Below are 23,925 nucleotides of genomic sequence, written 5' to 3'. Positions count from 1 at the left end.
TCGGCGCACTTTGAATCGGCAACCACTCCATCTTGCCACCACACCCCCACACCCACAAAGACAATGCTGCGCACCTCTGCCGCACGGCTGCTAGCCACTGCCCCTCGGGGTGCGCGACCGCTGTCCCGCAGCGCGCCGGCGTTCATCCGGATCAAGAAGCCCGAGGGTGCTGCTCCGCCTCCGCCTCCTTCGGCCCCAGAGGCGCCCGCCGCGCCCGCCGACTCTGCGCCTGCCGAGCCCCCGCTCCCCGCCGCCGGCGCGACGACTGCCGGACTCGCCGACGCCCAGGCTGCCGCGTACGAGGCGCGTGAGGCGCGCGAGGAGGCCGAGCCCGTCCCCGAGACGCCCGACCTCTCCAAGCTGCCCAGCCTCGACATCGACCCCGAGGCCAACCCGAACGCGTCGATCGCCGAGCCCAAGGCCGAGGCCAAGGGCAAGGGCGAGGGCGGAGCCGCTGGCGGAGACAAGAAGAGCCGCCCCCGCAAGGAGTACGTGTCGAGCATTGAGCGCCAGCGGCGGTTCATGTCGCGCCTCGGACTGGGCGCGCTCCTCGTCGGCGGCGTCGGCACGGCCTACTACCTCGGCCAGCAGAAGGGCGAGAGCGAGGCGTCGGGCAACCCGTGGGAGAACTTCAAGCGCAACTTCTCCGAGCTGAGCGACGTCTTCTCCAAGCCCGCGTTCACCCAGCTCCTCCCCGACCCCCTCCCGCCCCCCCACCAGCGCCCGTACACGCTCCTCGTTGACCTCGACGGCCTGCTCGTCCACTCGTCTTGGGACCGCCAGCACGGCTGGCGCACGGCCAAGCGCCCCGGTGTCGACTACTTCCTCGCGTACCTGTCGCAGTTCTACGAGATTGTGCTCTTCACGTCGCAGCCTGTGTACACTGGCCTGCCAGTCGCCGAGAAGCTCGACCCCTTCACCCTCTACCTTCCTTACAAGCTCTTCCGCGAGTCGACCCGCTACATTGACGGCAAGGTGGTCAAGGTGAGTGGGAGGGAGTAGCAAGTGTACTGGTGCAGCCACTGACATCCCCAGGACCTGTCATACCTCAACCGTGACCTGTCCAAGACGATCCTGCTCGACATCAACTCTGACCACGCCGCGCTCCAGCCCGAGAACGCCATCATCGTCAAGCCATGGGGGGGCACAGCGGGTGACAAGGGCCTCGTCGAGCTCATCCCCTTCCTTGAGTGTGAGTGAACCGCTGCGTCGATCCCGCAACCCCACTCACACCCGCAGCCATCGGCATCTTCGCCCCCGCCGACGTCCGCCCCGTGCTGAAAAACTACGCGGGCAAGGACATTCCCAAGGAGTACGCCAAGCAGGAGGCGGCGATGAAGGAGCGCGTGGTCGCCGAGTGGGAGCGTGCGCACCCCAACGCGGCGGCCGGCGCCGGCTCGGGCTTCCTGTCGGGTCTGTTCGGCGGCGGCGGCCAGCAGGCGCGTCCCAAGGAGCCCCAGACGTACCTCGAGATCAAGCGCGCGCAGGCGCAGCGCGCGTACGAGGAGGAGCAAAAGTACTACAAGGAGCATGCCGAGGAGTTTGCCAGGTGGGTCCAGCGCGGTTTTGAGATGACCCACTGACACACGCAGGATGATCGAGGAGGACAAGCAGCGCCAGATGGCCGAGATGAAGGGCTCCATCATGGGCTTCTTTGGCGGCGCACCGGGCGACCAGGCGGGCCAGCCGCCTGCCGAGGCGCACCCCGCCCAGAAGTAGGCGCGGACACACACTCTTTAAAATCAATCAGCATCCCGTTGCGTAGCATCCGTAGCACATGCAGACAGCTCTGCTCAGACGTCCGGGGGTGGGTGGGTGGTGGGTGGTCAGGGCTATCGGGCCCAAGTCGGCCGGCAGCGTCAGTAGCCAAGGATGGAGGGGTGCTGGCTTGTAGGCGATACCCACGCCACTTGATCTGCACGACTGCACGAGGAGATGGAAAGACAGCCACGACCAAAGCGCGTCACAGCGCCGAGCGATGGAGCTCGATCTGACCACGGGCGCGATGAGCGACAGAGCTCAATCCGCCCTCGAGCCGTCTGCACTCCCCCGATCTCTCACACTCCCCCATCTCTCGCGCACCACCCCGGCTCGGCGCTCACTTGCTTGCTCGCTCGCTTCGCTCGCTCCCTCCCCCGCCTCGTCAATTCAATGCTTATTGCATGCTACACCTAGTGCTTTGCGCCGGCGTCGTCCTTCTCGGCGGCGGCAACGAACGCGCGGATGCTGCGGGGGTTAGTGGTGTTCGCGGAGCGTAGAGCGGTGCGGGCGGGCGTGGGCGGCGCGCCGAGAGTCGAGAGGCAGGATGTCGCGCGGGAGAGGGGACACGGAGCCGGAGCCACGTTCGCTGCGCGCGCTGGTGCTCGGCGGTCGTTGCTGCGAGCCTCGTTCCGCTCCCCGGCGTTCTCGGACCTCTAGCGGCGCGCGCACGTCGCCCACGGCCCACGGTCGGCCCGCCCACTCGCTGCGCTCGCAGCCGCGGCCGACTCACAAGTCGTCCTCCTCCTTCGAGCCGGTGTTGATCGACGTGTCCTTGGCGATCGGGGCGGGCGCGGTGGCCGCCTTCTTCTCGCCACCCGACGCGGCGACGGCGATGCCGATCGTGGTCAGGATGGTGCCGAGAGCGCTGGGCGCGGTGTCAGCCGTCGTGGTGCGGTGTGCCGGCCGGGTCCCATCTCGCCAACTCGGTCGCCAACTCACAGGTACTCGTTCTGCGGTGTCAGCCCTGCTCAGTCCAGCCCGCCAAGACGCCGCCTCGCACGCCGCACGCTGCGCGCACCCGCCCGCCGTACCCACCTTGATGGCCTTGCCGGCGATAGTGTACGACATGGTGGCTGTTTTGAGTGTGGAGAGTGGAGACGAGTGGTACAACTCCAAGTCGAGGCGACGTCGGAAGGCGCGGAGGCTGAAATCCCGACAATCACCGACGAGGCGCGGTCCGCCTGGCCGCCCTGAGGGGTCATCTTTCCAAAAGTCAGAAGTCGAGGTCCAAGTCTGCTCGGCATTGTCCACTGCATACACACACCATGCTCGGCCTCGGCTCGCTCCGCACCTCGCTCGGCGGCCTGCTTCGCCCCACGCTCGGCGCCGCCGCCTCCGCGCCCGTCGCGTCGTCGTCGCGCGTCACCCTCGCCCCGGCACCCGCGTTCACCCAGGTCCGATTCCGCTCGCAGCTGTCGCCGAGAAGGACAAAGCATCGCAAGGCGCAGAAGGGGCGCGTTGCTGTGAGTAGCGTGATGGCGAGCGGCGTAGCTGCGAGCCGGTGGGTGGGCGCGCATCCCGTCCCGCTGGCTGCTTGCCGCTGGCCGTGGCCGCTTCCTCCTGCTCTGCCTTGTGCCCAACTAACGCCCCAGCTCCCCACCGGCGGCTCGATAAAGGGCACGACGCTCCGCTTCGGCGGCTTCGGCATCCGCCTGCTCGCAGCCGCGCGCCTCACGGCCGCGCAGCTCACCGCGTCCCAAGCCGCCATCAAGCGCAAGATCAAGGGCGTAAAGGGCGCGCAGCTGTACCTGCGCGTGTTCCCCGACATCCCCGTGTGCATCAAGGGCAACGAGACGCGCATGGGCAAGGGCAAGGGCACGTTCGAGTACTGGGCCTGCCGCGTGCCGGCGGGCCGCGTCGTCATGGAGATTGCAGGCGGCGGCATCCGCGAGGAGATTGCAAAGCAGGCCCTCAAGCTCGCCCAGGTCAAGATGCCCGTCGCGTCCGAGTTTATCGCCGCCGGCGCGCCGCCCCGTCTCGGCGCTATCGCCGACCACGCGCTCGCCAAGCCCGCCGCAGCGCAGAAGGACACGGCGCCCAGGGTCGTCGCCACCCCAGAGGTTCAGAGCTTCCTCGCGGCCCAGGCGGCCGCCGCCCAGCCCCCCGCCCAGTCGACAGTGTAGAGTAGTTGATACCAATAGCATGGCATTATTCAGCGTACCGTGTTGCGGCGCGGGGGGTGTTGCGTTGTGTGCTACAAAAGGCGCAGCGTTGCGGGTGTTGTAGCGCCCAGTGGCACGGCCACAAACCTGCCCCGGCCCGTTTTACAAGTGGTGCATCATGGTACAACACTACTAACCCCTCAGAAATACGCCCCAGGGATGCGCGACGGCGGGCTCGCCGTCCGCAGCCGCTCCGCCTCGGCAGCCTCGGCCGCCGCCTTGTCCACCCAGTCCTCGAGGCGCTTGAGTCCCCCCTTACCCAGCCCCTTCCACTCATGCTTGGCGACGCTCCCGCCGTGGCGGTACTGCCCCTCGACCTCCCAGCAAGTGCTCATGAGCGTGGGCTCGAAGCCGTGCCACGCGACATCGCGCACCGTCCACGACAGCCCGCGCGTGTCGTACGCGTTGGCGCCGCGCCGCTGCCCGCGCCGCACGGGCTCGGGCGCAGACGGGTCGTTGTACCGCCCCTGCGCGTCGCGCAGGTTCACCGACTCGGCGCGGTTAAGCACCTGGACGACCCGCCCATCAAGCGACCAGATGTGGATCAGCCCGTCGGCGCTTCCAGAGTAGATGTACTGCTGGCCAGTGGACTCGACCGGGCTGAAGTGGCACCGGATGAGTGTACGCAGCACCGAGTGGCCCCGGAAGGTCATGACCGAGCAGTCGCGCGGGTGCGCGAGGAGTTTCGGCCGCGGGTACCGCATGCTCCGGTAGTCGAAGCGGTGGCAGCCCCAGCGCTCGACCGCGTCCGGCTCGTTCTCAAACTCGGACCAGCTGCGCATCTTGCGCAGGTCGTACAGCCGTGCCGCCTGGTCCTTGCTGTTAACGGCAATGTACCGCCCGTCTCCCTTCGGAGCCGTGTACGTGATGCCTTCGGTCGCGCCCGCGAGCACGCCCGACGGCGTAAACGACGACAGCGAGCGCCGGTCCCACACCTTGACGTAGCCGTCGTCACTGCCGCTGATGAGGATGTTGGTCGAGCTCTCATCGGCAAAGCACACGGCGTTGACGTCGTCCCGGTGGCCTTGGACAGCTAGCGTGCGCGTGTCGGCGTTGATGTCGTACACCATGATGCGGCCAGCGCTGGCTCCTGCCACAATCTCCTGGCCGTCGGCCGAGAACCTGATACTCCAGATCTGGGCCATCAGCCTACAGCTGCGCTCGCTCCACTCACGCCAAAGTGATCCAGCCCACCATAGTACCCCCGGCCGGACCGCGACGTAAAGTCGAGCTGGTGGTGCTCCTCGTCGTGCTCGGCCGTGTTCAGCATATGCACGTACGGCGTGATCGACGAGTAGATCATGCGCTCGCCCTTCCTGTCCGCGTCGGCATCCGTGATGGTCCACTGCCCTTCTACACCCTGTACCGTCTTAATCTTGCGCATCGACGTGTCCTCGGTGAGAGTGGTGCGCCGGCGGCCCGGCCACCCGCCGACCCAGCCATCGTCATCGTCGCTCTCATCGTCCTCGCCCGGCGGGGTGTCGGGCTCGGCGACGACCTGGCTCCGCGGGAGCTGGCGCGGCCGGCGCGACTTTGGCTGTGTCGTCGAGTAGAGATGCAGGGTAAAGTACTGGGTGGCGGAATCTGCACGCCATCGATTGTATCGGTGAACAGAGTCAGTGGGGTCATGAGCAGGTCCCTCTCTCCCTCCACGCGCACTTACAGAAGACGCCGTAGTCTGGGCCGCAGAACTGGCCGACATACGGGACAGAGGGGTACGACGCGACGACTGTGCCGTGCGTGTTGGGGATGATGGGCTCGGCAGAAGGTGGGAGGAAGGGCGAGCCGGCGGCGCGCGCCCGGCGCCACGCGTACCGCTCGCTCGGGCGCAGGCGGTGCGTCTTCTTGCTACTGCTGAGCCTGCTGTCGAACGCTGCCCAAGGTCCAACAGGTCCAAACTCGCCGCTGCGGAGGAGCGCCACGCCGGCGGGGTTGGGCTCGGTCTGCTTTGGTCGCCAGTCTTGCCGCGCCGCGCTGTCGGCCTCGCCCCGCTCCCGCTGCAGGCCTCGCGACAGCCCACCAAGCGATACGCGCGGGTTGGAGAAGAGGTTGCTGATGAAGCGACTATGTTCTTCCGACGTCATGCCACCTGATGTGCTGTTCAACGTGGCCAGGAGCTCGAGCAGCTGCCGTCCTCCGATTCGCAGCACATTGTCTTCCTCGTCTGACTCATCATCGTCGTCGTCGGCCTCGACCACGATTGGGCGGTAGTCGGGGTCACCATCGTCGTCCTCGTCGTCTTCCTCGTCTTCTTCGTCCTCGTACTCGCCGTCAAAGTCCATATCTTCGTCGTCGTCGTCATCGAATCCAATGTCGACCACCTCGCGGATATCATCGGCGTCAAAGTACTCGCCACCGTCGTCGTCGTCGTCATCGTCGTAGTCGTTGCCGTCGATGATTGAGCTGTAAAAGTCTTCCAAGTCTCTAGAGGGGCCACTCATCGTTTGGCAGAGAGTAGTGGAGAGTCGAGAGAGTTTGAGTTGCCCGTCGGGTTATCGCCCTCGGTCATGCATCACGCGCCATAGTGGAGGCTCGCGGCGCGGCGGCTGACCTCATGCAAAGCCCACCGCCGCCGCCACCAGCAACCAACCTCCACTTCGGTCAGGCGCGCTTCGATGACGACAGTCGTCTTAATCCATCCCCCCAGACGTCCACTTTAAATACTTTACACGTGTAATTGTTGACACGTGGAGTTGATAACGTCATGCCCTCGCTGGCCGCTGGGCCGTTACGGCCGACTGACGGGCCACGATAGGCGACCGCGTACGGTGCAGTCCCGCCGCGTACAGTGCCAAGTGCACGTTTACGGTGGCCGGTGAGCCCTCTGAGCGTTTTATTACCCGGCAACTGTTACGTGCCACTAACCGGCCAAGTTTGGTCAGACCGACCATCGCGTCGATAGCTCCTCGGTCCAACATCGACAACTCCGAACTTCTTTATATTCATCGCTCATCAACTGGATTAATCACCACTACCTCCCACTCCACTCCCCATCGCCACTCTCAAGATGCGTCCCTCCGCCCTCGCCCGCGTCTCCCACATCGCTCGTCCAGAGTCGTTCATTGTCGCCTCGAAGCGTACCCCTTGGGGCTCGTTTGGCGGCTCGCTCAAGGACTACAAGGCCTCCGAGCTCGGTGGCATCGCCTCCAAGGCCGCCCTCGCCGAGCTCCCGGCCGATCTCCCCGTTGACCAGGTCTTCTTCGGGTGGGTTGCAACCCAGAGATGGAGCGCCGCGCATCGCTGACACACGCTCTAGCGGCGTGACCCAGTCGGACAACTCGACCCCCTACCTCGCTCGCCACGTCGGCCACCTCGCCGGCCTTGGCCCCACCGTCCCCGCCCTCACTGTCAACCGGTATGTCCTTGACCACTTGGGTGACGCAGGCCGCAGCTGACAAGACAGTCTCTGCGGTTCGGGCTTCCAGTCGGTCATCACTGCCGCCCAGACCATTGCCCTCGGCGAGGCTGATGTCGTCCTGACCGGTGGTGCCGAGGCCATGTCCATGGCCCCCTACACCCTCTCGGGCTCGAACCGCTGGGGCATGCGCTTCGGCGTCGACCAGAAGCTCGAGGACTCGCTCTTCGCTGCCCTCACCGACCAGAACCCCGGTGGACAGAAGACCCCCATGGGCAGTGAGTGCGGGCTCGGCTCGGCAAAATCCCGTTGCTGACAGTTTCAGTCACTGCCGAGAACCTTGCGCAGAAGTATGGCATCTCGCGTGAGGACGCCGACAGGTACGCGCTCCAGTCGCAGGAGCGCTACGCTGCCGGTCTCGCCGCCGGTGCCTTCAAGGACGAGATTGTCCCCATTGACATCAAGACCCGCAAGGGCACCGTCACCCTCGCCCATGACGAGCACCCCAAGCCCAAGACGACGATCGACACGCTCGCCAAGCTTCCCTCGGTCTTCATCAAGGGCACTGGAACCGTCACTGCCGGTAACGCCTCGGGTATCTCGGACGGTGGTGCCGCCAACGTTGTTGTCTCGGAGGAGGCTGTGAAGAAGTACAACCTCAAGCCCCTCGCCCGCGTCGCCTCGTACGCCTGGTCGGCTTGCGAGCCCGAGATCATGGGCATTGGCCCCGTCGTCTCGGTCCAGCAGGCCCTTGCCAAGATTGGCAAGAAGGTCGACGACATGGACCTCATTGACATCAACGAGGCGTTCGCTACCCAGTGGCTCGCCGTCCAGAAGGCCCTCGAGCTCCCCAACGACAAGTCGAACGTGTTCGGTGGCTCGATTGCCGTCGGCCACCCTCTTGCCGCCTCCGGCGCCCGGTGAGTTACATAGACTGTAGTTTGCGCTGCGGCCCCGCTGACACACCCAGTATCACTGCCAACCTCGTCCACAACCTGATCCGCCTCGACAAGAAGTGGGCTCTTGGTGGCGCGTGCATTGGCGGTGGCCAGGGTATCGCCGTCGTTCTTGAGCGTATTTAAACAAACCGTATAAAGATTGTACCTTGAAGGCGATGTATCATTGCATTGGCAGGTGTTGGCAAGTGCAGTCGTGGCGCCGAGCCCACGATGGCAGCACTCCGCCGCGCGCCAAAGCCACCTCGCCACGCCAAACTGATCCAAAATGCATGTTGACAGGGGTATAGATGATGGGTATCGACTGCTGGTACACTCGTCATGCTCGTCCAGGCATCTGCATTGGTCAGCCGCGCTCCTTGCGTCCTCAGCCGTGGCTACTCACGGCAATCTTGTGCTCGCGCTGGAAGGCGCCAAACTCCTCCTCCTTGCTCTTGTACGTCTTGACGAGCGTCTCGAGCACCTCCTTGATGCCGGCGTAGTTTGTCTCGAGCGTCGGCGCGACGTCCTTGACCGTCCGCTGCACGAGCACGCCCCCGATCAGGCGGTAGCACGAGCGCTCGGGCTCGGTCTTGACGAGGGGCTGGAGCGTGCCGAGGACGAGGCTGGGGGCGGGCGTTAGGTGTGAACCAGGGGGCTAGCGGGAGCTTGTAGGCTGCAGTGGGGACTCTTTCTTGGAGCCCAGCCCAGCGCCGCTCGCCCACAGCCGCACTCACGAGTGCTCCTCGAGCTCGCTCTCGAGCTCGCCAATCTTCTGCGCGAGGTTCTGCAGCTCGGTGCGGTACCGCTGGAACACGACGGGCACTTCCTGGGCCGAGAGCTTTGGTGGGGTCGCTGCTTTGGGCGGCATGGTGTGTGGTGTAGGGGTGTAGGTTGCGGTTGTCTCGTCAATGATGCATGCAGCATGACCTACCGGACCACCTCCAAGCTCCAAGCTCGACGCGTCACGTGGATGGGGATAGCGGCGTTATTTTCAGGTTGGATCGCGAGGCGGGCTCGATTTCACTTTTGTTCAGCTCGGCCTCGTTGTTCGACGTCGATTACAGTGACAAGTGACAGCGACAGCCAGACTCGTCCTACACACCTTAAAAGTCTAACACGTCTAGACAAACACCAGCGTCCGACTCGAGCAGCGACGACGACACGCCTAGACCGGACATTGTCGACACGGATACCCCGCGCCGGCACACATCATAGACTCGAAAAACAACGGAAAACTGCCCATCATGTCTGACGCGGTTGCCATTGCCCCCGAGCTGCCTTTCAGGCAACAGGTGCGCGTCGGGAAAGACGCCAAATACTAACCGGACAGGTCTCGGAGACTCTCCAGCTCGCGGCGCGCGGTGTGCCCATCGCCGAGCAGCAGGCGGTTCGCGACATCCTGACGGCGTTCGACCAGAAGGCGCAGGGCGGCGAGGCCGACGCCGAGGCCAAGCGCGACGTTGTGCGCAAGGTCGTCGACGTCTACGCCCAGACCAAGGGCTCGCTCGAGGCGGCCAAGGATGCGGGTCAGTAGCAGCGAGGAGAGGTAAAGGAAGAGGCGACTGACACGCGTCGCAGAGGCCGAGTCGACCCACCTCTTGTTACAGTACATTCTTGCGTCGACCTTTGAGCCTACGTCCGAGGAGTACGCCAAGCTTGTCAAGCAGGTCGTTGAGGCGGTGCGCGCTGGTGGTGAGGCGGCGGCGGAGGCTGGACGGACAACGAAGGCCGAGGCTGCGGCAAGGATGTGAGTCGAGATGAGATGGAGAGCTTGAGCAATCATCTAACCTCGGCAGCCTGAACAACACGTACAACTACCTTGCCGCCACCTCGCCCTTGCGCCCTGCCGTTCTCCTCGCCCTCATCACCCTCCTCGCCACCTTTGACGACCTCTCCACCCTCACTGTTACCTCGGCCTCGCTCTCGGCGGCCCTTGCGCAGTGGTCAGTGTCGGAGGCCGACAAGGTCGCCTTCCTCACCGCCGCTTCCTCGGTCTACGAGAAGGCCGGTGACCTCGACCACGCCTACATCCTTTCCCTTCTCGCCCTCGAGCGCAGCGTCGAGGCCAAGCTCGTCGAGCACGCTCTTGCCCTCGCCCTCGCCCAGTCCAACCGCTTCGACCTCGACGACCTGTTCAAGGTCCAGGGCACCCGCGACGCCCTCCAGGGCAAGGCCGGCGAGCTCGTTGCTCTCTTCACCTCGGCCGACGAGATCGAGGCCGTCTCGCAGGCGACGACCTGGACCGCCGCCAACGGACCCTACGTTTCTGGCCTTGGTGTCGCTGGCCTTGACGCCGACGAGGTCCTCCGTAAGGTCCGCCTCATCGCCCTCGCCACCCTCGCTGCCCGTAGCGCAACCAAGCAGATTGCTTACGCCGACCTTGCCAAGGCTCTGGCCATCGACGAGTCCGAGGTCGAGGCCTGGGTCATTGACGCTATCCGCGCCGACCTGCTGCAGGCCCGCCTGTCCCAGCCCCTGTCCGTTGTCCGCATCATCTCCGTCTCGTCCCGTGCCACGCGCCGCTTTGGCTCTGAAGAGTGGTCGCTCCTTGAGCGCCGCTTGACCGAGTGGAAGTCGGCTGTTACCGACGCGCGCCAGGTTGTCGACGACGCCGAGGCTGTTGCTGCCCAGGGCCCTGCCACGCACCAGCGCAGGCCGCAGCAGCAGCGCCGACAGGAGAAGGAGCAGGCCACTGAGGAGGTTGCCGCTTAGACGTAGTTGCCCATGCATGTGATTCATATTGGTTGGTGTGGGTTGGTGCATTAGAGTTGGAAGAAATAGCAATGTGGTGCCTCGGCCGAGTTGGTGGTGGAGACATTGGTTACCGGCGCGTGTGCAGTGCACCCTGCCAACGTCACGCCCGACCGACTGACTTGAACTGGGCACGCCACCAACCAACAACCACTCCAACTTCCATTCTTTCTCCTCCTCCCCCTGTCGACACCAGCCTCCTCTACAGACAGACAGACCCCAGAGACAAGCGTACGCTAGCAAGCGCGCCTTGCCTACCATGGACCCACTATCACCCGCAAACATCAACGAGGGGTGGTCGACCGAGCCAGCACCGTCCCTCTCTGCCCCACCAGTGCAGCCGCCTGCCCCACCCTCGCCCTCGTCGTCAACACACATCCGCGACCCCCAGGTCTATGGCGACCCCGGCACCACCATCATGAGCTCGCCAACGGCGTCACAGTCGGACAGGCCGGCGCCGTACCTGCGCGTCCGCATCGGCGGCCTCGACCGGAATCGCAAGGACCTGCTCATCCGCTACGACGCGAGCGTGAGTGACGCGGCGCGGCGACCCACCGCCCACCGCTGTCGGCTAACGCGGCACAGACCAACCTCGCAAACTTTCGCACGACGCTCTACCGCAACATGCAGCGGTCATACGTCGAGTTCCAGCGCTTCGCTGAGCAGGCACAGCTGTGCTGCCCCCAGAGTGGGTGACGACCTCGGCCGCGGGTGCGCATCACTGACACGGCCCAGCCATTATCCCAGCCCTCCCGCCCCCACACACGTCGGCAGCGACAGAAGAGGAAGGTGGGTAGCCGGTCGCGTGAGGCCGTCCGTGCTAACCACATTGTGCCAGATGATCGGCTTGTGCGCATCGCGCTGCAGAAGTGGTTCAGCCGGATCTGCGACGACCCCGTCCTGCAGAAGGAGGATGAGCTGCGGAGCTTCATCGAGTCAGACTTTGGATACCAGCCTGTGCCGCCGCCGTCTGCGCGGCGGAACGGGGGCTCGTCGAGCGCCGCGAGTCAGGTGTTCAACGCGGCGCTGAGCAAGGTCGTGCGCCGCGGCCCGCTTGACGATGACGACGAGATCCAGAGCGCGAGGCTCGCGCTTGAGAAACTTGAGCCAGCGTGGACAACGGCCGCGACGGCAGTTGGGACCCTGGGCAAGGCGCGCAAGAGTGAGTGATAGCGCCGTGAGTGTGCGCTAACCCGCAGACCTCGCAACGGCCAACACGGATGTCGGTGCCAAGCTCATCGCGCTCGCGACCGACGAGAACGACATCAACCTCGCGACGGCGCAGCGCAAGATTGGGCGCGTGTACGAGCAGCTGTCGAACATGGCCGGGGCGCAGATCGCGAGCGAGAACGTCATTCTCAACGACTCGCTGGCCTACCAGGGCCTCAATGCGCGGTCGGCGCGCGACGCACTCGCGCAGCGCACGCAGATTCTCGAGGACTCGCAGAGCGCGACCAAGGTGGCAATCAACAAGCGCCGCAACGTCGAGCGTCTCAAGGGAAGCAGCAGCATCAACCCCGCCAAGGTGGACGACGCGATCGCCGAGATGGAGGAGGCCAACGCGCTCGACAACCGCCTCACATCACATATCCACAACATCTCGGCCAACCTACACTCGGCGCTGCGTGCGCACTCGCGCAACGCGCACGAGGACATTGCCGTGTCGCTCCTCGAGCACGCGCGCATGAGCATCATCTTCAACCGCCAGGTGCTGCGCGAGCTCGAGGCGCTCCGGCCCGACCTGCAGCGGATTGGTTCGGCCGGGCCGCCTCCGCCAGTGCACGTCGCCAAACCGGCGTCGTCGCCGCTTGGACCGCACTCGGCTGGCGCACCACCGCCGCTCCACTCGCCCGGCGTGCCCCAGCCCGCGCAGGCGCCTGCCGGCTCGCAGTCCATGTTCCTCCCTCCCCCTGGCGGAGGCGACATCGCGCGTCCACAATCCGCAGGCGGCGCGGCGCCTGCCGGGCCACTAGGCGGTGCTCCAGGCCCGGTCGACCCGCTCACCGGCCTGCCAGTGAACAACATGGCGCAGAGCATGATTCTTCCCGGGAACCGCGGCGGCGCGCCGGTGCGCCCGCCGGCGAGGCGACTCGACGAGCGCAAGGCTGCCAAGCTCCTTGCAGGTGGCTTCTAGTGTGTAGTTTTGTTGTGGTGCATGCAGGGGGGTGTAGTTGTGGTGGGGTGGGGCGAGTTGAGGTGGGCCGTGTCAGCTACGGGGCGGGACCGGATGGGTGGCAGCTGCCACAGCAGCACTGGCAGCAACAGAACGCGCCGTACAGTGCAGTAGAGCCCGAAGCCGAGCAACCAACGGTGCAGAACGGAGAACGACGAGGCAGTCGGCACGTCACTGCCCACCATGTGCGAGCGTGGCGCCACCCTGTGCGCTCGCACCAGGGCCGGGTGGCACCAATCACACAACTAGCAGCAAAAGGAGCAGTCGCTCTCGCGCTGCTCGCTCTACACCGTAAGGGAGTCGAACCCCTGCCGCGTCGATGGCAACGACGCATGATACCGTTTCACCAACGGTGTTGAGGTGTTCTTCGGGGTGGAAGGTCGTTTATGAGGTCGTCGCGCGGTCCGACGCGTCACTAATCGCGGACCATTAGCAAAAGCTAATCCGACGCGGAAGAGATTCGAACTCTCGCGTGCAACGCACAACACCTTAGCAAGGTGCCACCTTAACCACTCGGTCACCGCGCCCATCGTCCCAGATGGGATGCCCTGAGGGTCGGGCAGGGGGGTTATAGCGCGACTCGTGGCAGACGCGACCCAGCGTTGGTCCTCCCCTCCCCGATCCCAGCCCCAGCCCCAACCTCAGAGATGGGAGTATGCATGTCTATAATCGTACAACGCTGTCTAGGGCGCCTGTCCGCCGCTAGCGCTAGCGCGGATGGGCAATGTATGGTGGTGAGCCGGCGCGCTTACTTGCGGTCGAGCTGCTTTTTGCGGAACGCATCCGTCATGTCCTTCTGGACGTTGGGGAGGACGGGCGAGTGCTGCTTGTACTCCATTGTGAACTCGCCCTTGCCTGCCGTCATGCCGCGGAGCTGGGAAGAGTAGCCGAACATGTCGTTGAGCGAGACCTCTGCAATGAGGGTAAACTCGTCGTCGCGGACCTCGGTGTCGACAATGGTGCCCTTGCGCTGGTTCATGGCACCAATGACCTGGCCCTGGAACTCGATGGGCGCGACGACCTCGACCGTCATGATGGGCTCGAGGATGACGGGCGCCGCCTTGTTGAACGCCTCCTTGAACGCGCCGATGGCGGCGAGACGGAAAGCAAGCTCCGAAGAGTCGACAGCGTGCGCAGCACCGTCCTCGATGATGAAGCGGACACCGTTGATAGGGTAGCCGGTGAGCAGGCCACGGTCGAGCGCCTCCTGGAAACCCTTCTCAATGGCAGGGATGTAGCCAGTGGGGATGTTGGAGCCGACGACGCGGTTCTCAAACGCAGTGTCCTTGCCAGTGTCGGGGTCGACCTCCATGGGCTCGATGCGTCCCTTGATGCGCGCAAACTGACCGGCACCACCAGACTGCTTCTTGTGCGTGTACTCGAACGTTGCGTCGGAAGTGATGGTCTCGCGGAACGCGACACGGGGCTTGCCGGTAACACACGACACGTTGTACTCGCGCTTCATGCGCTCGACGTAAATGTCGAGGTGAAGCTCACCCATGCCCGAGATGATGGTCTCCTGCGACTCGGAGTCGACGTGCACACGGAAGGTGGGGTCCTCCTTCTTGAAGCGGTTGAGCGCACGCGAGAAGTTGGGCGTCTCGGTGCCGTCGGGGCGGATCGAGAGCGAGATGACGGGCTCGGGGACGAACATGGACGTCATGGACAGGGGCGTGGTGCCGTCGGTGAACGTGTCACCCGACGAGCACTCGACGCCGAACATGGCGCAGATCTCACCCGAGCCGAGCACGTCGACGTCCTCCATCTCGTCGGCGTGCATGCGCACGAGACGGGGCACCTTGACCTTCTTGCCGGTACGCGCGTTGTAGATGACGGCACCGCGCTTGAGCTCGCCCTGGTACACGCGCATGTAGGTGAGCTGGCCGTAGCGGCCCTCCTCAAGCTTGAAGGCGAGGCCGAGCATGGGCGCGTTGGCGGCGGGGACGATGGGCACGGCGGGAGCGTGCGAGGGGAGGGTCGTGTCGTTGGCCTCGTTGGGCGTCTCGGACGGGTCGGGGAGGTACGCGACGACACCGTCAAGCATGGACTGGACACCAGTGTTCTTGATGGCCGAGCCCATGAAGACGGGGGTGAACTTGAGGCCGACAGTGGCGCGGCGCATGGCCTGGGTGATGTCGAGCTCGGTGATCTCCTCCTCCATGAGGAACTTGTCGGACAGGGACTCGTCGGCCTCGGCAAGGTGCTCGATCAGCTCGGCGCGCTTGGCCTCGGCGAGCTCCTTGAGCTCGGCGGGGATCTCGTCCTTCTCGACGACGACGTTGCTGCGCGTGTGAGCCTAACTCTCCACCACTCCTCCCAGACTCACCCCTTGACACCCTCGTTGTAAATCGCCTTCATGCGGATCAGGTCGACGACACCGCCAAAGTCGCTCTCAGTGCCGATGGGGATCTGGACGGCGGCAGCGTTCATCCTGAGCTTGGTGCGGAGCTGCTCAACGACGCGGAACGGGTTGGCACCGGCACGGTCCATCTTGTTGATGAACGCGATGCGGGGGACGTTGTAGCGGCGCATCTGGCGGTCGACGGTGATGGTCTGCGACTGGACACCCGAGACCGAGCAGAGGACGAGGACGGCGCCGTCAAGCACACGGAGCGCACGCTCGACCTCGATCGTGAAGTCGACGTGGCCCGGCGTGTCGATAATGTTGAACGCGTAGCGCTCCTTCTCGGGGACGCCGGCGCCCTCAACCCACTCAGAGGGAGGGGGGAACGCCGTCCAGTCGGCGAACGTGGCCGCCGACTGGATGGTGATGCCCTTCTCGCGCTCGAGCTCCATGCTGTCCATCTTGGCTCCGACGCCGTCGCGACCGCGCACCTCGTGGATGTCCTTGGTACGGCCGGTGTAGTAGAGCACGCGCTCGGTGAGTGTCGTCTTGCCCGAGTCGATGTGGGCCGAGCTGGGCGTCAGCGAGGTGCGGCGTCACGGGGCTCACATTCCGATGTTGCGCTGGCGGGCGAGGCGCTTTGTGTCGGCGGGCGAGAGCTTGGGGAGCACGCGCTCGGGCCACTCCTCGACGGGCGCCTCGGCCTCGACCTCGGCGGCGGCGGCAGAGGCCCAGCGGCGGGGTACGGCGAGCGAGGGGACGGCGAGGCGGGGCGTCATCGCCGGTCGGCGAGCAGCGGCCGTAGACAGACCGGCCGCGCGCACAGCGACGCGGGGGACGGCGGCGCTGCGGGCGGCGACAATGCGCGAGCGGGAGAGCAGGCGGACGGCAGACATGTTGTGCGCCGGTTTTGAGTGGTGGGTATAGGTGAGATGAGATGGGTCTGTCTGTCAAATGGCCTCGTCGCTGCTGGCTGGCTCGTCGCTCGCGGCCATCCGAGCCATCCGACTTTTTTTTGATCGGCATCGCGTCGGTTGTTGTCGCGAATACAGTTTTGATTCCGCTAATGGGAATTACCCCGACCATTACACTTCATTACAGCCAAGTCCGGACCTTGAAAATGCAAAAGAATCGATCTGCCCCCACTGAGACTCGAACTCAGGTCTAGGGATTTCACGTCTGTCGACGTTCATATAGGAATATGAGACCCTCGCGTTAACCACCTGCGCCATGGGGGCTTGCAATCTGCAAGTCGATCTGTTCTGCATCGCCCCCGGGGCCCTAAGAGCGCATGGCGCCACATGTCTTTTGCACCCTCCTTCCTTCCCCCACCCACTCATTGCTTATGCATTGCTGTGGCTGCGTGCACAACACGCTGGTGGAAGGTGCAGCTCCCCTTGCTTGTTCAGGCAGATGCAAGGACGCGAGTTGCACAAGTTGGTTGCGATCGTGCACACTGAGGTGCCACCCGCCGAGCCCTCCCCAGGTTAGCACGGTGACCCAGCCCCCCGCAGCATTGGTTAAGCCATTCATACCTATTCCTATTCACAGTAGCCCCTTCTGACCTCTCGCGATAACTCCCTTCTGACCTCTCACGATAACTCCCCTCTCACGATAGTATTACCCGCCAGCCGGTCGGGTGTTTTAGCGCGCAGGCCCCGAGGCTGTCCCGCCGCTTAGAGGCGCGAGCCGAAGCGGAGGGGGCCGATGCGGATGGGGTTGAACTTGTGGCCGGTGCCGAGGATCTCGGCGTGGATGGAGCGGTTGACAGCGAAGGGGTTACGGGTGTAGGTGTGAGCCTAGGCGTAGATCCAGTCACGGTAGGCGCCAGGGACGGTGTTGTTGATGCCGAGCTGGGCGGCAAGCTGGCGCTCAAGGAGGCCGTCGGCGTGGGCGTCGCGGCGGTGGCGGACCCAGTCGCCGACGGTGGCGACCTGGTTGTCGACGATGTGGGTCTGGGAGCCGGCGAGGTCGGGCTCGGCGACGACCGTGGTGCGGGCAAGCGCGTCGGCAGTGCGGACGGGGTTGACCTCGTCGATACCGAAGGCGGCGAGGCGAGTCTCGAGGGCCGGGGTAGCGACACCCTGGGCAGTGGCGGTGCCGCGGCCCTCGTAGGGGGTAGCGATGCCATCGGCGTGGGCGACACCCGAGCCGATCGAGGGGAGGCCGGTTGCCGCGGCCGAGTTGGCAGCGGCGTTGGTGGCGGCAGCGGTAGCAGCCGAGGTGGCGGCCTGCTCGGCAGCCTTCTCCGCGTTGACGCGGGCGCGGATCTGCTTGCCGAAGATGATGTCACCCTGGCTGAGGGCGAGAGGACCGCGGCGCTCGCCGGTGAAACCGTACCGGGCGGTGGGGACGAGGCCCTGGATGATGAGACGGTTGACAATGTCGGAGCGGGTGCCGAAGTACTGGAGGCGGTCGCCGAGGTCGCGGGTGAGCTGCGAGCCGATGAGGTACTCGGTGATGAGGGACGGCACACCGGCGGTAGCGAGGCGCTCGGCGTAGAGGTTGTCAATGGCCGAGTCGAGGGCGTAGACGGGCTCGACGGCAACGGGGATGATGTTGCGGAGGACGAGGCTGTCGACAACAGCGCGCTCGACGCCGTGGGAAATGAGGCGCTCGGCAAAGTCGCGCTGGAGAGTCTGGCCGGTGAGGCTGTAGGCGAGGGCGCGGTCGACGCCGCCGCGGATCAGGCGGGAGACGATTCCCTCGTCGACAGTGCGGCCGAGGGCGCCCCAGCCAGCGTGGCGGGCGTGGAGCTCAGCCTGGAGTTCAACGAAGCTGCGGTCACCAACGGTGTGGCGGACGCGGACGGGTTCGCGGTAGTAGGGGATGTGCGAGTGCGAGGGGAAGAGACCGGCGAACATGGCACGGGTGATACCGCGGATGTCAGCGCCAGCGTCGGCGAGGCGCTGGGGGAGGTTGCGGCCGATAACCGAGCCGTAGAGGGTCGAGGGGTCGATGACCGACGCGCCGAACGCACCGAGACGACGAGCGAGGAACTCGTCGAAGAGCTGCGCCTCGAAGACGTGGTCGTAGCCGCTGGCGGAGCCGACGCGCGAGTCGATGTCGGCCCAGTGCCAAGCGAGGCGGTTGGCGAGCCTGTAGTCGTCGCGCTCAATGAAGCGGTGGACGTTGTCAAGGATGCGGAAGGCCACGTGGTGGGGGTTGGTGAGGTGGCGGGGGTAGGTGTAGAACGAGTCGAAGCCGAGCGAGGCAATCTCGTGCTCAGCAATGTCGCCGAGGGCGCGGGCGCGGGCGAGGTCAGCGAGGATGCCGTGCGAGCCGAGGACGGCGTCGGGGCCGACGAAGACCGAGCCGAGGTCGAGGTCAGACGAGAGGTTGCCGGAGAAGTTGCCGCCAAAGTGGTGGAAGGGGCGCCAGTGGCCGATGGGCTCGACGCTGGGGAAGCCAAGGGCGGCGAGGCGCGCGTGCTGGAAGTAGCGGGCGGCGATGATGGCCTGGATGTGGCGGAGGCGGTGGAGCGCGATCTTGCGGTCCGCAACCGCGAGCTCAGCCTCGTAGCCGATCACCGAGGTGACGGGGTTGCGCCAGGCGGGGTGGGCGAGGGTGAGCTCGAGGCGGAGGGCGGCGTCGTTGAGGACGGCACGCTCGATGCGGGGGGCGCCGAGGGCGGCGACGGGCGAGCGGGCGAGGACGCCAAAGACGTTGAGCGGGTCCCAGAGGGGGAGGTGGGTGTTGAGCGCGGCGTACGAGTAGGCGTGGGCCTCGGGGCCGGCGTTGGCTGTCGCAATCGAGGGCCAGAGACGCGCGGCCTGGGGGAGGACGCTGGCCTCGCGCGCGAGGACGTCGTCGTAGCGGGCGCCAAAGGCGTCGGGGTAGGTCGCGTGCGGGAGGCCGAGGACGTTGGGGAGCGGCTGGAGCACGGGGAGCTGCTCGGTCGTGATGGCGAGGCGCGGGAGGTGGGCGTAGCGCGAGGCGGGGTCGCGCGGGTTGAGGGCGTCAAGGGCATCAAGGCCGAGGACCTGGGCGTCGGTGAAGGTGTCGGCGAACTGGCCACCGAGGGGGTTGACGCCGCCGAAGAGGCCAAGGCCGAGGGGGCTGACGCCGTCACGGAGGTTGATGCGGGTCTGCTGCTCGAGGCCGTCGGTGTGGACCTTGGCGAATGCGGCGGTCTTGGTGGTCTTGGTGAAGGTCATGGTGGTTGGTTGGTTCCTGTTGGGTTGTTCTTGGTTGGTGTTTTGTTGTGGGAGAGGTAGTGAGAGTTGAAAGAAGAGAGCGCTGATGAGGTTGAGGGGACGTCCAGAGGGCTGGTTATATACGCGGCGGGGGGGAGCTGGCTCAGAGCGAGGAGCACGACTCGAGGGGAGCGTTACCAGAGCAGCACGACATGGCAAGTGCCGCGCCGCGCCCCAGCCCCAACGGCCTCGTGGGAGACGCGCACACAACGATCCGCAGTGCGAGGCGGGGGCGGGGGCGAGGGGGCGGCGGGGCGGAGTACACGAGGCGGGCGGGTGGGCCGAGCGGCGAGTGGCGAGCAGCAGCGCCGTGGATGATGTGAGCGGGATGGATGGGCGTCGCCCATCGGGCATTGGGATGACGCGAGATTAGATTGCGCCCGCCCGCGCCCGCCACTATCTTATCCACAGCACCTGCGCGGTCGTGCCCCCCAAGCCAGGCCTCGCCAGCCCCAGACCGGCATTCCCATGCCCTAGTCCGGGCTGGCGTGCCCGGCATACCGCGCCTGGCGCCTGCACGTTTCTCGGCGACATGGGGGGGCGGGGGCGGGGCGACATCGGCGGGGTGGGGGGGCGGGGGTCAACGCCGGGGCGGGGGCCACGACTCCCCCGCCCCGCCGCACCGACACACACCTGCCCGCTTGGCGAGCGGGCGTCGGCTCGGCCAAGACATGCGCCCGGCCCCTGCGCCTCGCCGCTCGGCTCATGCACGGTGCGCACTCCCGCCCGACGCGGGTCGACGACGACGCGCTGGGGTCCGGGCTGGTGGGCTGGACTGGGGCGGCCGTTGGCGTGGCGCCACGGGCGTGGTTAACGTGCCACAGTTTACGAATGGCGACTGCCACGAGGCGACTGCGCCACGAGCTCCAACATGCCCAGCATACCCAGCATTACCAGCAACAACGTGCCGCAGCCCGACCGCAGTAACGCATGCCTCGCGGCTCGCCTCGCGCACCTCGCCTCGCGGCCCTCGGCTCGGACGTCGTGCCGAGCCGCCGGCCCCCTAAACGCCGAGCACGTGCCTGTGTTGCTGCGGCTCGGCCTCCACCCAGCACCTCCAGCAGCTTTGCATGACAACAAGGCCAGAGCGTGCAGTGCATCGTCTACCACTCACACACGATGGACGCCACCCCCGACGACAGCCACAGCCAGGTGCGCGCGCGCCGGCCCTCTGCCCCGGCCGAGGCGTATGGCCTGAGCACGCTCACGCGGCGTGTGTCGGCGGCTGCGCCGGAGCCGCTCGCCTTCTCAGTGGCGCGGGGCGAGCCGGCGCCGGGGCCGTCCCTCCCCGCCTCTGCAGCCGCCAGCGTGGCCGAGCTCGCGGTCTTTGACGACGAGGACGCGGACGCCGTGCCAAGCGACGAAGAGGCGGCCGCGCAGATCGCCGCGCTCCCCCCGATCGACGGCGGCCGCCCCGCGCTCCTCTTCCTCGCGGCGGCGACCATCATCGAGGTCATGGTCTGGGGCCTGCCCTTCTCGGTCGGGCTGCTGCGCGCGCACTGGGCCGACATGTTCCCCGACGACGCGAGCACGGTCGCGCTCGCCGCGACGCTGCCAAGCGGGATTCTGTACTTTGCCGGCGCGGTGCTGGGCCCGTGGGTCGCGCGGGGCGGGGTCAGCTGACGACAGACTGCTCACAGCCGTGCCGTGGTACGAGCGCCGGATCCAGCTCGTAGGGCTCGTCGTCGCCGCGCTCGGGCTCGTGACGTGCGGCTTTGCGACCAAGGTGCGTTGGCCGCCGGCACCGCTGACCCCAGGCGTGGCACCTCGTCGCGACTTTTGGCTGCCTGTACCCCTTCGCCGTCGGTGAGTCGGCGTGGCCTCCCCCCGCTCGCGGCTGACGCCGCTCACCCCCCCAGCCCTCTACTTCCCCTGCCCGCTCATCCTCTTCGAGTGGTTCCACGCCAAGCGCGGCCTGGCCAGCGGGGTCATGTACGCGGGCACCGGCGCGGGCGGCACCATCTTCCCGTTCATCGTGAGCGCCCTGCTCGCCCGCATAGGCTACTGCGCGACCATGGTCACGCTGGGCCTGCTCTTCCCCGCCGTCTGTGCGCCGGCGCTCCTCTTCGTCCGGCGCCGCGTGCCCGTCGCCCGGCCGTCCGCGCCGCGCCGCGCCCGCCTGCACAAGGTCGACTGGGGCTTCTTGCGCGGCCCGGCGCCCTGGGTCGGCTTCGCGTTCGTCACCCTCGCGAATTTGGGCAACATCATCCCGCTTGTCTGGATGCCGAGTGGGTTGTGTGCAGGGTAGGGCTGACGGCAGCGTTCGCGAGCACGGTCCACGCCAACGGCACGGTCCTCGTGTCCCTCATGAACGCGGTCACGATCCCCGGCTTCCCGCTCAACGGGTACCTCTCCGACCATCTGCCGGCGCGGCTCGCGATCCTGACGTCGTTCGTCGTTGCGGCGCTGGCTAGCGCGCTCCTCTGGGGATTCGGCACGCAGCCCGCCGCGCTCTTCGCGTTCGTGCTCGTGTGGGGCGCGAGCGCGGGGTGCATGACGGCGTTTTGGTCGCGTCTGATCACGACGATCGCGGGTGGGTACGCTGAGCAGGCTGTGCTGATGGCTAGACGGTGACCCCCAGCTCCCTATGCTCGTCATGGCCATCTTCTCGTGCCTCAAGGGCGTGGGCAGCCTCACGTCCGGCCCAGTGTCCACCGCCCTCCTCAAGCTCGAGCCGTGGCACGGCGCGGCTGGAGCCTACGGTGCGACAAACTACGGAGGCCTGTTTCTGTACACCTCGGGCAGCACGTTGCTCGGCGGCCTGGCCGCGAGCGTCTTCCCGAGCTAGACTGTAGCTCACTTCATTCATAGACTTCTTAATGTGCCATACTCTACACAATCTGCCACTACCAAGCCAACAGCACCAGCATGCACCGTACTGCAAGCACCGGGTGTTCAGATAGTCGCGGTCGCGCCCAGCAATCACAGCGCCGCGTTCTGGACCTTCTCGGCGAGCTCGGGGTCAGCGGCGCCGGCGCCAAGAGCCACACCCACCGCCTCGACAACGTCCACCTCGCCGACCTCGCAGCAGCCCTTGTGCTCGGTCACGCACACCTTGTGCGCCCAGACGTTGTTGCCCTGCTGGGCCCCAACCGCCTCCATCTTCTTGGACAGCGCAATGAGCTCCTTGACGTCGTCAGAGGTCTTAGGCGCCACACCCCAGCCGGTGATGGCCTTGGCCGCGCCTGCCGTCAGCAACCCCCCAGCGTCAACCACTCACGGTCGTAGCCCTTGGCCAGAATCTTGCTCGTGACAAAGCGCATCGAGATGACGGCCCACGCCGCGTCCATCGCCACCATGTACCAGTTCTTATCCTTGACCGCAAGGTTGAGCGCCGCGGCAGCCATGTTGCTCCACACCGACGACTCGCTGGTCTGTCAGCTGTGCCAGCGGGGGGCACTCACAGCTGAGCGATGCCGGTGCTAAACGCGTCGGCGGAGGTGAAGATGAGCGGTGAGGCACTCCAGGGGTACAGCTCGACGATGATCTTGACATAGTCCTTCATGGCCTGGAGGTACTTCTTGGTCGCAAACAGCCTGTGGTCAGCCACATGACCGAGCCCACGCACACTCACTTGTTCGCAACGTCCTTCTTCGCGTTGAGCGAGGCGAGGAGCTCGGGCAGCGCCTGCGTCTTGGAGCCCTTCCTGCGCTGCGCGAGGAGCCCGGAGACGGGGCCGATGCTCTTAAGCGACGAGGTGAAGTGCATAAAGCCCGTCGTCGCCGCAAGGAACGCGCGGTTGACCGTGAGGAGATTCTTGGCAACACGGACGTGCTCAAACTCGACAATGCCGGCGTCAAGGTCGGCGACGCCGTACGGCGGGAGGAGCTTTGCCGCCTCCCATGGCCTGAGCGTTGTTCGTCAGCAAGCCAGCCAGCCAAAGGAGCGACATGTTGGGTGACTGGGTGACGTCACGACCCACTACTCACTGCTCGACGAGGCGCATGCTGGGCTGGCGGATGACCTTGGTGCCCGTGTCGATGTCGCTGTCGAGGTGAATGAGGTGCTCGTCGACGGGATAGATGCTCCAGAGGGCCGCGTTGAGCGACTTGTCGTCCTGCTGATAGTGACGCTGCTCAAAGGAGCCGACGCGAATGTCCTTGATTGTGTCGCCCCCGGCCGTATACGGGACAAGATCCTTCATGACGAGAGTGTCGAGCTCTTCGAAGCGTCCCATGTCTGCGGTGTGGGGTGGTGAGGTGTTGTAAGAGGTAATGATGAGTGATGATGTGAGTGAATGAGAAG

General features: G+C 65.9%; 12 protein-coding genes and 3 non-coding genes across 15 annotated transcripts; 6 read left to right on the top strand and 9 right to left on the bottom strand.

Moving 5' to 3' along the window:
- Positions 1-63: 63 nt before the first annotated feature.
- TIM50 (mitochondrial inner membrane protein required for protein import) lies at positions 64-1,719 on the top strand (the record flags this gene model as incomplete). The annotated part of the gene is made up of 4 exons (XM_069355151.1): positions 64-984; positions 1,036-1,192; positions 1,240-1,549; positions 1,593-1,719. The coding sequence occupies 4 exons, from the start codon at positions 64-66 to the stop codon at positions 1,717-1,719; spliced, it is 1,515 nt and encodes a 504-aa protein (XP_069207222.1).
- A 452-nt stretch (positions 1,720-2,171) lies between these two features.
- Q8F55_006698 (uncharacterized protein) lies at positions 2,172-2,829 on the bottom strand (the record flags this gene model as incomplete). Its single annotated transcript, XM_069355150.1, has 4 exons — positions 2,172-2,226; positions 2,492-2,626; positions 2,701-2,711; positions 2,797-2,829. 4 exons carry the CDS (start codon positions 2,827-2,829, stop codon positions 2,172-2,174), a joined length of 234 nt encoding a protein of 77 aa, XP_069207221.1.
- Positions 2,830-3,026: 197 nt separating this feature from the next.
- mrpl16 (mitochondrial 54S ribosomal protein uL16m) lies at positions 3,027-3,884 on the top strand (the record flags this gene model as incomplete). Its single annotated transcript, XM_069355149.1, has 2 exons — positions 3,027-3,224; positions 3,354-3,884. The coding sequence occupies 2 exons, from the start codon at positions 3,027-3,029 to the stop codon at positions 3,882-3,884; spliced, it is 729 nt and encodes a 242-aa protein (XP_069207220.1).
- A 179-nt stretch (positions 3,885-4,063) lies between these two features.
- Positions 4,064-6,364, bottom strand: Q8F55_006696 (uncharacterized protein; the record flags this gene model as incomplete). Its single annotated transcript, XM_069355148.1, has 3 exons — positions 4,064-5,059; positions 5,098-5,507; positions 5,587-6,364. The coding sequence occupies 3 exons, from the start codon at positions 6,362-6,364 to the stop codon at positions 4,064-4,066; spliced, it is 2,184 nt and encodes a 727-aa protein (XP_069207219.1).
- A 566-nt stretch (positions 6,365-6,930) lies between these two features.
- Q8F55_006695 (uncharacterized protein) lies at positions 6,931-8,360 on the top strand (the record flags this gene model as incomplete). Its single annotated transcript, XM_069355147.1, has 5 exons — positions 6,931-7,127; positions 7,180-7,278; positions 7,327-7,556; positions 7,604-8,198; positions 8,249-8,360. The coding sequence occupies 5 exons, from the start codon at positions 6,931-6,933 to the stop codon at positions 8,358-8,360; spliced, it is 1,233 nt and encodes a 410-aa protein (XP_069207218.1).
- Positions 8,361-8,553: 193 nt separating this feature from the next.
- Positions 8,554-9,084, bottom strand: GIM4 (Cochaperone prefoldin complex subunit; the record flags this gene model as incomplete). Its single annotated transcript, XM_069355146.1, has 3 exons — positions 8,554-8,571; positions 8,620-8,839; positions 8,951-9,084. 3 exons carry the CDS (start codon positions 9,082-9,084, stop codon positions 8,554-8,556), a joined length of 372 nt encoding a protein of 123 aa, XP_069207217.1.
- Positions 9,085-9,460: 376 nt separating this feature from the next.
- Q8F55_006693 (uncharacterized protein) lies at positions 9,461-10,928 on the top strand (the record flags this gene model as incomplete). Its single annotated transcript, XM_069355145.1, has 4 exons — positions 9,461-9,508; positions 9,547-9,742; positions 9,795-9,963; positions 10,013-10,928. The coding sequence occupies 4 exons, from the start codon at positions 9,461-9,463 to the stop codon at positions 10,926-10,928; spliced, it is 1,329 nt and encodes a 442-aa protein (XP_069207216.1).
- Positions 10,929-11,226: 298 nt separating this feature from the next.
- Positions 11,227-13,101, top strand: VPS17 (Vacuolar protein sorting-associated protein 17; the record flags this gene model as incomplete). The annotated part of the gene is made up of 5 exons (XM_069355144.1): positions 11,227-11,496; positions 11,553-11,655; positions 11,703-11,756; positions 11,806-12,129; positions 12,167-13,101. 5 exons carry the CDS (start codon positions 11,227-11,229, stop codon positions 13,099-13,101), a joined length of 1,686 nt encoding a protein of 561 aa, XP_069207215.1.
- A 324-nt stretch (positions 13,102-13,425) lies between these two features.
- Positions 13,426-13,496, bottom strand: Q8F55_006691. The gene has a single exon. It is a non-coding gene; the product is annotated as a tRNA-Gly (tRNA).
- An 89-nt stretch (positions 13,497-13,585) lies between these two features.
- Q8F55_006690 lies at positions 13,586-13,667 on the bottom strand. Its single transcript has one exon. It is a non-coding gene; the product is annotated as a tRNA-Ser (tRNA).
- A 221-nt stretch (positions 13,668-13,888) lies between these two features.
- MEF1 (Elongation factor G, mitochondrial) lies at positions 13,889-16,380 on the bottom strand (the record flags this gene model as incomplete). Its single annotated transcript, XM_069355143.1, has 3 exons — positions 13,889-15,422; positions 15,467-16,057; positions 16,094-16,380. The coding sequence occupies 3 exons, from the start codon at positions 16,378-16,380 to the stop codon at positions 13,889-13,891; spliced, it is 2,412 nt and encodes an 803-aa protein (XP_069207214.1).
- A 241-nt stretch (positions 16,381-16,621) lies between these two features.
- Positions 16,622-16,722, bottom strand: Q8F55_006688. Its single transcript has one exon. It is a non-coding gene; the product is annotated as a tRNA-Met (tRNA).
- Positions 16,723-17,283: 561 nt separating this feature from the next.
- On the bottom strand, positions 17,284-19,641 carry Q8F55_006687 (uncharacterized protein; the record flags this gene model as incomplete). The annotated part of the gene is made up of 1 exon (XM_069355142.1): positions 17,284-19,641. The coding sequence occupies one exon, from the start codon at positions 19,639-19,641 to the stop codon at positions 17,284-17,286; it is 2,358 nt and encodes a 785-aa protein (XP_069207213.1).
- A 1,158-nt stretch (positions 19,642-20,799) lies between these two features.
- On the top strand, positions 20,800-22,468 carry Q8F55_006686 (uncharacterized protein; the record flags this gene model as incomplete). The annotated part of the gene is made up of 6 exons (XM_069355141.1): positions 20,800-21,275; positions 21,310-21,406; positions 21,438-21,486; positions 21,540-21,908; positions 21,941-22,213; positions 22,248-22,468. The coding sequence occupies 6 exons, from the start codon at positions 20,800-20,802 to the stop codon at positions 22,466-22,468; spliced, it is 1,485 nt and encodes a 494-aa protein (XP_069207212.1).
- A 134-nt stretch (positions 22,469-22,602) lies between these two features.
- On the bottom strand, positions 22,603-23,857 carry Q8F55_006685 (uncharacterized protein; the record flags this gene model as incomplete). Its single annotated transcript, XM_069355140.1, has 5 exons — positions 22,603-22,865; positions 22,901-23,049; positions 23,085-23,216; positions 23,255-23,527; positions 23,610-23,857. 5 exons carry the CDS (start codon positions 23,855-23,857, stop codon positions 22,603-22,605), a joined length of 1,065 nt encoding a protein of 354 aa, XP_069207211.1.
- Between the last annotated feature and the right edge of the window lie 68 nt (positions 23,858-23,925).

This window comes from Vanrija albida (genome assembly GCF_041260175.1).
Source record: "Vanrija albida strain AlHP1 chromosome Unknown contig_5, whole genome shotgun sequence".
Taxonomy (NCBI): domain Eukaryota; kingdom Fungi; phylum Basidiomycota; class Tremellomycetes; order Trichosporonales; family Trichosporonaceae; genus Vanrija; species Vanrija albida.
This window is presented reverse-complemented; position numbering and strand designations above follow the sequence as displayed.